This window comes from Schistocerca serialis, chromosome 5 (genome assembly GCF_023864345.2).
Source record: "Schistocerca serialis cubense isolate TAMUIC-IGC-003099 chromosome 5, iqSchSeri2.2, whole genome shotgun sequence".
Classification (NCBI taxonomy): domain Eukaryota; kingdom Metazoa; phylum Arthropoda; class Insecta; order Orthoptera; family Acrididae; genus Schistocerca; species Schistocerca serialis.
In genome coordinates, this window is record NC_064642.1 from 244,092,781 (window position 1) to 244,105,419 (window position 12,639).

General features: G+C 48.7%; 1 protein-coding gene across 1 annotated transcript in view; it reads left to right on the forward strand.

Moving 5' to 3' along the window:
- The window catches only part of LOC126481875 (mucin-5AC-like), a 250,888-nt gene that overhangs the window by 212,857 nt on the left and 25,392 nt on the right, over positions 1-12,639 (forward strand). The window contains exons 6-7 of the mRNA XM_050105834.1: positions 5,973-6,355; positions 10,927-11,375. Coding sequence (XP_049961791.1) covers positions 5,973-6,355; positions 10,927-11,375 — 832 coding nt within the window. The remainder of the gene's footprint in view (positions 1-5,972; positions 6,356-10,926; positions 11,376-12,639) is intronic.

Here is a 12,639-nt window from a genome sequence, read left to right on the forward strand (position 1 = left end):
ACTAATTTACTGACGGATTTGTCCTCAATTATAACTGAAAATCAGAGAATGTGGTAAGACTTCTAAGGATTCGCGACACGTCCGCCTTTATCTCTAGAATTTCAGGGAGAAATTTTTAATGTGTGACTGGCTCATCCAATTTTTTTGTAAGTGATCAGCCAATCTCATTTCCCTTTGTAGTTATTTTAGCTTTACTCTTATGCTACTAGTTTTAGAACATTTCAGAGATTTCACGTTACCTTAGGGCATTGGCAGCCAAGACCTGGGCACGAGATTCTTGCCCTGGTCGCGTGCCGTAGCGTTCATCCTGGCTGCACGCTTCCCACACTTCAGCCCCGTTGTCAGATGGAAGAGGGGGAAACTACGAGCGCACCGCGTTCAGATGGCAATGCAGTTGCACAGAATGCGACTTGGTTTCATATTTCTCAACAACATAGATCACAAACGAAACAAATTTTCAGTATAATTTAATTCGTTTTGGTGCACTGGAGACGTAACATAGTTTTTATCTGGTACAAATAGCATACAGACAGACGCAGACTATGTCACATTCTTTCGCACTTAGGTTGAAACTTCTTAATTTAAATGAGTGAGTCTGCACTTAAATTGCTGAATCACTGAGTCCCACAATATCCTAGCACAACGTAATCTCACTGCTCAAAAAAGCACATAAGCTGACTTCAAATAATTAATTCAAAAGAATGGCCCTGACTAAAAAGAAATCCTAAGATAACCTATACATTTCATTAAGCACTTACCTCACAAAAATCTTCATTATGCGAACTACTGCAATATAGCGAGCGTCAATATTGCCAGCTTAATAAGAAATTCTAACTACTAAAGCCACTAACTACTAATAGGCATGTGGTTAGCAAAGGAAAGATTTTGTTGCAAACCAAATAATGTATTTTTTTACCTTAATAATGTGACATCCAGTTGAGACACGAATATAAATCGTCATTGACATCTAGTACAAAGATATACACTCCTGGAAATGGAAAAAAGAACACATTGACACCGGTGTGTCAGACCCACCATACTTGCTCCGGACACTGCGAGAGGGCTGTACAAGCAATGATCACACGCACGGCACAGCGGACACACCAGGAACCGCGGTGTTGGCCGTCGAATGGCGCTAGCTGCGCAGCATTTGTGCACCGCCGTCGTCAGTGTCAGCCAGTTTGCCGTGGCATACGGAGCTCCATCGCAGTCTTTAACACTGGTAGCATGCCGCGACAGCGTGGACGTGAACCGTATGTGCAGTTGACGGACTTTGAGCGAGGGCGTATAGTGGGCATGCGGGAGGCCGGGTGGACGTACCGCCGAATTGCTCAACACGTGGGGCGTGAGGTCTCCACAGTACATCGATGTTGTCGCCAGTGGTCGGCGGAAGGTGCACGTGCCCGTCGACCTGGGACCGGACCGCAGCGACGCACGGATGCACGCCAAGACCGTAGGATCCTACACAGTACCGCAGGGAACCGCACCGCCACTTCCCAGCAAATTAGGGACACTGTTGCTCCTGGGGTATCGGCGAGGACCATTCGCAACCGTCTCCATGAAGCTGGGCTACGGTCCCGCACACCATTAGGCCGTCTTCCGCTCACGCCCCAACATCGTGCAGCCCGCCTCCAGTGGTGTCGCGACAGGCGTGAATGAAGGGACGAATGGAGACGTGTCGTCTTCAGCGATGAGAGTCGCTTCTGCCTTGGTGCCAATGATGGTCGTATGCGTGTTTGGCGCCGTGCAGGTGAGCGCCACAATCAGGACTGCATACGACCGAGGCACACAGGGCCAACACCCGGCATGGTGTGGGGAGCGATCTCACACACTGGCCGTACACCACTGGTGATCGTCGAGGGGACACTGAATAGTGCACGGTACATCCAAACCGTCATCGAACCCATCGTTCTACCATTCCTAGACCGGCAAGGGAACTTGCTGTTCCAACAGGACAATGCACGTCCGCATGTATCCCGTGCCACCCTACGTGCTCTAGAAGGTGTAAGTCAACTACCCTGGCCAGCAAGATCTCCGGATCTGTCCCCCATTGAGCATGTTTGGGACTGGATGAAGCGTCGTCTCACGCGGTCTGCACGTCCAGCACGAACGCTGGTGCAACTGAGGCGCCAGGTGGAAATGGCATGGCAAGCCGTTCCACAGGACTACATCCAGCATCTCTACGATCGTCTCCATGGGAGAATAGCAGCCTGCATTGCTGCGAAAGGTGGATATACACTGTACTAGTGCCGACTTTTTGCATGCTCTGTTGCCTGTGTCTATGTGCCTGTTGTTCTGTCATTGTGATCATGTGATGTATCTGACCCCAGGAATGTGTCAATACAGTTTCCCCTTCCTGGGACAGCGAATTCACGGTGTTCTTATTTCAATTTCCAGGAGTGTATAATCATGAATAATATTCAATCTCCAAGTCGAACATATACAGATCGTTAGCCTACGCTAACACTTCAGAGATCTACCCTCCATCAATGCTAGCTTCTCACGTCTAACATCCATCACTGCTGGCTCTTCACCTCCAATTGCCCAACGGCACTTCCATCACTGCTGGCGACTAACTTCCAACTGCCCAACACTACTGGCGATTAACTTCCAACAACGAGTCCAACCAGCCATAGAGTCTCTTACAAAGAAATCGCAGTCAGAGATCCAATGCAAAGCGCTACACAGCGCTGCCAACACAGAAGCCGCCCACTTACAAGGTTGCCACATAATCGTAACTTATTTAGTTTCATGATTGGAGAAAGACGATTCACACACAAATGTCGATTTAAATATTTTATCACGCTTGCAAACTCATTATGGAGAAGCGCAAACTCTTCCTGAGGAAAACAATGTAGATGTCCTGGAAAGTTTTAACGTACCGGGATTTTTCTTTAAAACGGGTAGTACGTTGCAGGTCAATCAGTTACACCTGCACGTGCACAGGGGCGCTTCGAAGTGAAATGGCAAACTGTCTGCAAACAGCTCTAAAACAGATGTAAGACTGGCAGTGCCCTCAAAACTTTTAGAAAATTATCCTTGTAATTCTACCAAGAACATTACGAATTCTTCAAACTTCGCGTTTTCTCTAAGGCCATTGACCTTAAGAAACTGGTGTTTGTCAGAATTTGTTCCTTCTACAATGCGAATTTCTTTTTAAATGCATCGCCATCAAATCAGAAATAAGCTGTTTCTCACCTTGTAAATCTTACTGTGGGCAGCGCACAGTCAAGTACACTTAAAATGTGACATCTGAAATCCATTCCGGACGTTCTAATACCTTCATAAGTCTAACCATTGCGGATTTTAAATCGAAAAATTGTTCCAGGCAAGTCCCTCGACTAAATGAACTTACTTTGCAGTAGTAATTAAAGCCTCTTCACTTTTTGTTCAGTTCTATCGAAATTGTTGCAACTGACACTGGAACAGTGGAATAATACGTCCAAATCCAGAAATATTTCTAATCGTACCAATAATTTTTACAAGCGTTGTATGCCTGCAAATTTAGCACAAAATGCTTCTTTGTGTACAGAACAACGAATCCCGTGTCAATCGTGTAAGTTTTTTCTGTTTCAATATCAAATAAATGTTCAGATTCTTTCTGCATATTGTTATAATGTTGTTTCGTAGAAAATCTGCAGTACCCACCTACTACGCGACTGCATAATAGATTGAGAATTCCCATCCCTCTCTTCAGCCATTCCTATTTATTTTTCATGGCTTGCCTCTATTTGTGCAAACAGTCACTGAACCTGGAAATTTATTTTTACCATGAACAAATAGCGAAGGACAAACACAACTGACACCGCGAGTCGGCCAAATTGAGCATTCAGACAACGCTCAGTTACATTTTATTCAAAATTGCGGCGCGGCATTTGTCGGTCTCACGACTCCCTTCAGTTAGGCAGAATAGTGGTGACAGCGGCATTTGCCCTTTGCTATGTACTTGGTATAGAAAAAAGTCCGACAGAAGAAACAACACTCAGTTACATTAATATAATAGAGCGCGACGGCCCCATGATATTTGTTTCGATGCGGATGCACAAATATCGTTAGAACACCTACGGGAATCTAGAAATTGCGAGTAGGGTGTATAATGGACATGATACGCTGCAATGCAGGGTGCAATAAGCTGCCTAATTTGGGTCGGACCGGAGGCACGTCCGCCGGCCGGAGTGGCCGAGCGGTTCTAGGCGCTACAGTCTGGAACCGCGCGACCGCTACGTCGCAAGTTCGAATCCCGCCTCGGGCATGGATGTGTGTGATGTCCTTGGGTTAGTTAGGTTAAGTAGTTCTAAGTTCTAGGGTACTGATGACCTCAGATGTTAAGTCCCATAGTGCTCACAGCCATTTGAACCATTTTTTTTTTTTTTTTAGGCACGTCCGGGTGGCCGAGACGATTAAGGCAACCGTACTATAAAAGCGGAGCATCCGCGTCCGATTGCTGGTCCGGGACAAACTTTCAATTTTCGCCATTGCAATGCGGCAGTGCTCTGTGCGGCTAGGAGTCACGATTATCCGCCTACCCCTTTTCTTTCTTTCCCTAGCTAAATAAAACGTCACACTGTACCAAGTACTTCCGAGGAAGATCGAGCAAAACCGAGACAGGTCGAGCTATGAAATGATAATTAAATCAAGACCGTAAGCTGTCGACAGGCGTTGATATACATCAATGGGGACGGTTGAAAATGTGTGTCCCGACCGCGACTCGAACCCGGGATCTCCTGCTTACACGGCAGACGCTCTATCCATCTGAGCCCTCGAGGGCACAGACGATAGGACGACTGCAGGGATTTATCTCTTGCACACTCTCAGTGAGACCCACATTCCCACCTTAACGTCCACACACTACATTCGTACTGCCCCTGCCCATTACACTCATTACTCGCAGCAGACAATCTTAACGAGTCCCGTAAGATTTCGGGCAATGCGTGTGCATCCAGCACAGAAGAAGAATGGCCGGTTAGCCTTAACTATATGGAGATGGTATCTGTTCTTTCAGAAATGTCCTAAACAACACCCAGCCAGAGTGGCCGAGCGGTTCTAGGCGCTACAGTCTGGAACCGCGCGACCGCTGCGGTCGCAGGTTCTAGGGAACTGATGACCTCAGATGTTAAGTCCCATAGTGCTCAGAGCCATTTTTTTGTTCTAATGAATAGAGCTTTGGCCTGCACGCAGCCCGCATATCAGGCTCACGCGCGTTTTGGCACTCTCTTTCCGGCCCCATCTTATCGGATGTGATATAGTGCGACTGCGCAGGTGACGATGAGTGAGGTTGCGAAAGAATGAGTGTAATTATATAGGATTTATCTCTCCTCATTTAATAACTTTTGTAGCTATTTTAACCAGATTGGTTCCTGCTAATCTCCGTATGGGCGTTTATAACCTCGCCATTGACAGAGAGCCTGCAGATCACAGACATACAGTCCGCGGCTCGAGGTCTTGCGGTAGCGTTCTCGCTTCCCGCTGACGGGGTCCCGGGTTCGATTCCCAGCGGGGTCTGGGATTTTCTCTGCCTCGAGATGACAGGGTGTTGTGTGTCTTTCATCATCATTTCATCCTCATTCACTCGCAAGTCGCCGTAGTGGCGTTAAAGAACGTGTGGCGTGGCGGCCGAACCGCCCTGCGAGGGGTCTCCCGGCCACCAATGCCATACGCTCATTATTATTATTATTATTACAGACACACACGTATATTGTTGGGTAAGAGCCTACAGATGTTCAGTGGCGCGAGCCACGCGCAACCTTAAACTAACCCTATAAATGATATAAGCCTAGGGGACTGATGACCTCAGATTTTCAGTCCCATAGCGCTTAGAGCCATTTGAACCATTTGATACGAGTAGTAGCCACAGAAGCTCCACCAGACTCGCATTCTAGCCTGATTCACGTAGATGTAGATATCCATGTAAATGACCGCGATGCTTTCGTCTTGGGCCAAGGACAGCGAACAAGAGCACGTTGCTATTGCAGGTGCAGGATGGGAAGGCGGACGAGGAGAGCTCCAGCGAAGAGGAGGAGTCTGAGACGGAGGAGTCCGAGTCGGAGAGCAGCGAGGAGGAAGAGGACGCAAAGCAGAAGGCGGTGCGGCGCCGGCCCTCGCAGACGGTGTTCGTGACGGTGGTGTCGCGCGGCACGTCGCCCACGCCGCCCTCGGCCTCGCCGTCGCCCTTCCTGCGCAGCCGGCGCGCCGAGCTGGCCCGCGTGCTCGAGCGCACCGTGGCGCGCCCCAGCGCCGCCGCCCGGCCACGAACCCAGGACTGCGGCGTGCAGTCCGACCGCGGCGACGACACATCGCGCACCTCGCGCTTCGCCGGCGCCTCGCGGCCCTCACCCTGGACCTCCTACCTGGACAGGTATTGCCTGATGCCTGCTACCTGCTGCCTAGCCCTGTGCAGCAAGTAGTGGCATCTCTACCAACAGACGGGCGAGGGAGACGAGGGAGGGGGAGGCTGAAAAGCTCCAGAACGAATAGATTTAGGGTTCTGTCAGAGCACATTTATTCAATACATCCCCTCTCTCCACCTCTGCCCGCCCCCTCCCCCACATACACATACTCAATGATGCACTTGTTACATCACTGTTCCAACGTTTCTATGCCATTCAAGTAGAAATCATGGTCAGATATACAACAATCAGCTTGTCTCAGTAACTCATTGTCATCTAAATGACAACGTTTAGCTGTTTCTTCAGGTTAGGAAACAAACAGATGGTAGTCTCTAGGGACCAGGGGTGATCAGTAACTGAGATGATCGATCATTTGGAAACACAGAGCCTTCAATTTTGCAGACACGCCTTGGAATATATTGACAGGTGTATCGTTCCGAAACAGAACGGGCGAGGACGTGCCCGGTGGACAGAGGCCTCATATCAAATTGCGGAGCCAGTATCTGGTTGGAAGTGGTGATTAAGGGGGAACGACAATGTGACGAACGAAAATATTGTTCAAATTCAGGATTTCGTTTTTCCGTACTTGAATGTACTAGACAAACGGGGTTTGATGCAATGAATATAGCGTACATTGACGTTTTAATTGGTATTTTTTGATACAAAATATTAACATCTTCACTGCGTAATTGGAATTTTCCTGAGGCAGCTCTGAAAGGAGGTAGATCGACAGTTGTCGCTTAACTACTTGTATGGTTATCTGAAACATGAAATTAACGTATCACACTGATCCTTACAGATGCGATTTCAGTTCATCGTAGAAATTCGCAAAAAAAAAAAAAAAATTATAAATTACAGATATTTTAAAAAATGGACCCTTCTTTCTGTTCAAAAATATAAAAATATCAGCCAAAAAATCGGCTACAATGAATTGAGGAGATTTCAATTTGCTTCAAGGGAGATGAAAAACCAGTCATATCGGATGAAAATTGTTGCGTGATCGACGACAACCATGCCGAAAAACTTGGTTTTGAGAAAAACACGTTTAACGTATGACAATTATCTATCATACAAAAAAGGGGACAAAGCTTCAAACTTACAGGATATCGTCGATGCTCGGCCCATAATAACTATCGCCCCGAAGTAGTGGATGGCTGCTATCTGCTACTTTGACCTGATAAGCCCTCATTTTCGTTCTCAACGCCCTTTTCGTCGCTTAGCGCATCGACGCTGGAGTCTCTATCTTCACAGAATCGGTGCATTTCATAGCAGATTTTGACTTGACGGGCATTTGCCACGTACAGTAATGCAATGTGGCCTACGTCGAGTAGACGTACGGCCAAATTTGAAGCGATATTGGCAATTTCGCTTCAGCTGGATGTTATTTCGGGAACGTATCTCCAATTAAGACCATTGAAACTTTCATTCACATTTTGAGTGAAACAGCCCAAACAACGCTAGAGAAAATCAGGTTTACTGAAAACCTTGAATATCTCACGCACGTAACGAAGGGAGCGTGAATGCGGAACCAGTTCTCTAACGCCAAGGCGTGCCGTGCACGCTCGGCTTCAAACGCTTACAGAATCGTTACTTTTTGGCGCGCATTTTGGGGTATAATTCTACAGTGTATATACATTCTAATTCCGTAATAAAAAAATTTCGAGTTTTTTTCGGCCGTCGTCATGTCGCTGACGCTTTCTGGAGATGCTAGGCGTCCTTTCATATTGGTTATTCCCCTACGGGGGCAGTAGGGCGTAGGCACACTGCTGTATGAGTAAACAATGTGTGTTGCTTATAATTCAGTCATATGCTCCGCGTCAAAGGGTCTGAGCTGAGCAAAACTAAAGTTCCAGGTTCCCTTGTAAAATATTATTTTCCTCCACTTAGAGGCACTCATTCTTATAGTACTCGTGTCGAAAAACACTCGATTTACTGGCATAGGTAGTACGCAGCACACCAATTTACTAAATTCTGCTCATTCGGTCGGGTAGACCGTTTCGCCGGGTGCAAGTCTTTCAATTTGATGCCACTTCGGCGACTTGCGCGTCGATGGAGATGAAATGATGATGATTAGGACAACACAACACCCAGTCCCTGTGCAGAGAAAATCTCCGACCCAGCCAGGAATCGAACCTGGACCCTTAGGATTGACATTCTGTCGCGCTGACCACTCAGCTGCCGGGGGCAGAGTGCTCATTCGCTGAAATCTCGACTTCCTATGGCTGGTGCCTACTACCGTCTAGACATTTGATGCAAACGCTTTTTGAAACAATCTGCACACTGCAGCAATAAGTAACAATCACAAAATGTAAACAAATAATGAGATTGCCCTATGTACGTCACCCTGGGGATTTTAAATGCCATGGAACTCGTGACGAGGGTGCAGTATGTGTGCTGTGCGACAGGCACTTGAACTCCAGCTACTCGTATAAGAAACTATTCATGCACACTGTGCCAATGATGTTCGTCATCACGCCAGTCGTGTAAAAAATTGTCAAATGAGCTGTACCACAGGTACTAGTCCTCACGCTTGCATGTAATAAGCTGTGCCACGTATGCTGTGGTGCAGCTACTCGTGCTCACGCTACTCGTGTAATAAGCTATGCAATGCACGCTGTGTCGCAGGTACTCGTCCTCGCACTACTCATGTCAAAATCTGCGCCATGTACACTCACGCTGCTCAGGTAATAAGCTACGCCATGCATGCTGCAGGAACTCGTCCTCCTGATACTCATGTAATAAACTGTGGCATGTATGCTGTGGCGCCGGTACTAGGCCTCCCTCTACTTATGTACACTACTGGCCATAAAAATTGCTACACCACGAAGATGACGTGCTACAGACGCGAAATTTAACCGACAGGAAGAAGATGCTGTGATATCCAAATGCTTAGCTTTTCAGAGCATTCACACAACGTTGCCGCCGGTGGCGACACCTACAACGTGCTGACATGAGAAAAGTTTCCAACCGATTTATCATACACAAACAGCAGTTGACCGGCGTTGCCTGTTGAAACGTTGTTGTGATGCCTCGAGTAAGGAGGATAAATGCGTACCATCACGTTTCCGACTTTGATAAAGGTCGGATTGTAGCCTATCGCGATTGCGGTTTATCGTATCGCGACATTGCTGCTCGTGTTGGTCGAGATCCAATGACTGTTAGCAGAATACGGAATCCGTGGGTACAGGAGGGTAATACGGAACGCCGTGCTGGATCCCAACGGCCTCGTATCACTAGCAGTTGAGACGACAGGCATCTTATCCCCATGGCTGTAACGGATCGTGCAGCCACGTCTCGATCGCTGAGTCAACATATGGGGGCGTTTGCAAGACAACAACCATCTGCACGAACAGTTCGACGACGTTTGCAGCAGCATGGACTATCAGCTCTGAGACCATGGCTGCGGTTACCCTTGACGCTGCATCACAGACAGGAGCGCCTGCGATGGTGTACTCAACGAATGTCAAAACGTCATTTTTTCGGATGAATCCAGGTTCTGTTTACAGCATCATGATGGTCGCATCCGTGTTTGCGACATCGCGGTGAACACACATTGGAAGCGTGTATTCGTCATCGCCATACTGTCGTATCACCCGGCGTGATGATATGGGGTGCCGTTGGTTACACGTCTCGGTCACCTCTTGTTCGCATTGACGGAGCTTTGAACAGTGGACGTTACATTTCAGATGTGTTACGACCCGTGGCTCTACCCTTCATTCGATCCCTGCGGAACCCTACATTTCAGCAGGATAATGCACGACCTCAAGTTGCAGGTCCTGTACGGGCCTTTCTGGATAGAGAAAATGTTCGACTGCTGCCCTGGCCAGCACATTCTCCAGATCTCTCACCAATTGAAAACGTGTGGTCAATGGTGGCCGAGCAACTGGCTCGTCACAATACGTCAGTCACTGCTCTTGATCAACTGTGGTATCGTGTTGAAGCTGCATGGGCAGCTGTACCTGTACACGCCATCCAATCTCCGTTTGCCTCAATGCCCTGGCGTATCAAGAGCGTTATTACGGCCAGAGGTGGTTGTTCTGGGTACTGATTTCTCAGGATGTGTGCACCCAAATTGCATGAAAATGTAATCAGATGTTAGTTCTAGTATAATATATTTGTCCAATGAATACCCGTTTATCAGCGGCATTTCTTCTTGGTGTAGCAATTTTAACGGCCAGTAGTGTACTTGCGAACTGTGCAACAGGCATTTGTCCTCATGCTACTCATGTAATAAACTGTGCAATGCCTTCTGTGCTCCAGGTGCTCATCCTCGCACTTTTCATGTAAAAATGTATGCAGTGTATAGTGTACTGCAGGTACTGGTTCTCACGTCAGTCATGTAATAAGCTGTGCCATGCGTGCTATGCCACAGGTACTCATCCTCGCACTACTCAAGTAAAAATCTGTCCCATGCACACCGTACTGCAGGAACGCACCCTCGCTCTGTACATCTTATAAGCTGTGCCACGCATGCCGTGTTGCAGTTACTCATCCTCACGCTACTCGTGTAATAAGCTGTGCAATGCGCGCTGTGCCGCAGGTACTCTTCCTCGCGTTACTCGTCGGGCAGTGGCTCCTCCCGCGTGGGCGGCTACTCGCTGGCGTCATCCTCCCCACGGACGTCGGCCTCCCCCTCTTCGGACAGCCTGGCGTCCAACGCGACCACCGCTGCCAAGTCGCCGAGCGCGCCATCGGTTTCCGGTGACTCTGCACAAGACTCGACCAAGGACAAGGACAAGGACAAGGATAAGGCCGCTGCCGCCTCGAGCGCCAGCGCACCCAGCACGCCATCCGCCGAGGCGCCCTCCAAGGGCGTGACGCGGGCCATCTCGTTCAAGAGCCTGCCCAGGACCAGGGCCTCCCCGGACTCCAAGGACGAGAGCGCCACGTCCAGCCCCAGCGGCAGCGCCACCGCCAGCGCCGCCGAGGCGGGGAAGCCGCCCGCGCTCAGCCGCGCCGCCTCCTCCAGGAACGTCTCCTCCATCATAGGTCAGTCCCATACATTTCCTATGATGATTATCTGAGAAACCTGGCACTGTCCATGTCAGAATTACTGCCGTGGGAGGAGACTTGAGTACCATTCTACATGTGAGATGTGTGCAGACATGTAGCTCATTAAGGATGTTATGAATGCAGCTATCCTCTTAGTAAGATGGTTTGGCCGCAGTGCGCGACAGTGGATGAGTGTGGTGGGCGAAAATCCGCGAAATATGGAGCAATAAATACTCCTACGTAAAGCTAAATAATACACACATCAAAAAAAGGTTTTGCATCACCTCGGTTCCGAGAGTTCCGGAACCTGTACAGAAAATTGGCACAGTGATCAACATAAACATCATTTCGGCCCTTTTTATTGCTTATGAAAACCACACATTGCATGTTGTACCACCATACAGCGAGACCGTAAGAGGTGGTGGTCCAGATTGCTGTGCACACTGGTACCTCTGATACGCAGTAGCACCTCCTCTTGCATTGATGCATGCCTCTATTCGTCGTGGCATACTATCCACAACTTCATGAAGGCGCTGTTGGTCCAGATTGTCCCACTCCTCAACGGCGATTCGGCGTAGATCCCTCACAGTGGTTGGTGGGTCCCGTCGTCCATAAACACCGCTTTCCAATCTATCCCAGCCATTTTCGACAGGGTTCATGTCTGGAGAACATGATGGCCACTATAGTCGCGCGATGTCGATATCCTGAAGGAAGTCATTCACAAGATGTGCCCGATGGGGCGCGAATTGTCGTCCATGAAGACAAATGCCTCGCCAATATGCTGCCGATATGGTTGCACTATCGGTCGGAGGATGGCATTCACATATCGTAAAGCCGTTATGCCGCCTTCCATGACCACCAGCCGCGTACGTCGGCCCCACATAATGCCACCCCAAAACAGCAGGGAACCACCACCTTGCTGCACTAGCTGAACAGCGTGTCTAAGGCGTTCAGCCTGATCGGGTTGCCTCCAAACACGTCTCCGACGATTGTCTGGTTGAAGACATATGCGACACTCATCGGTGAAGAGGACGTGTTGCCAATCCTGAGCGGTCCATTCGGAATGTTGTTGGGCCCATCTGTACTGCGCTGCATAGTATCGTGGTTGCAAATATGGACCTCACCATGGACGTCGCGAGTGAAGTTGCGCATCATGCAGCCTATTGCGCACAGTTTGAGTGGTAACACGATGTCCTGTGGCTGCACGAAAAGTATTATTCAACATGGTGGCGTTGCTGTCAGCGTTCCTCTGAGGCACAAT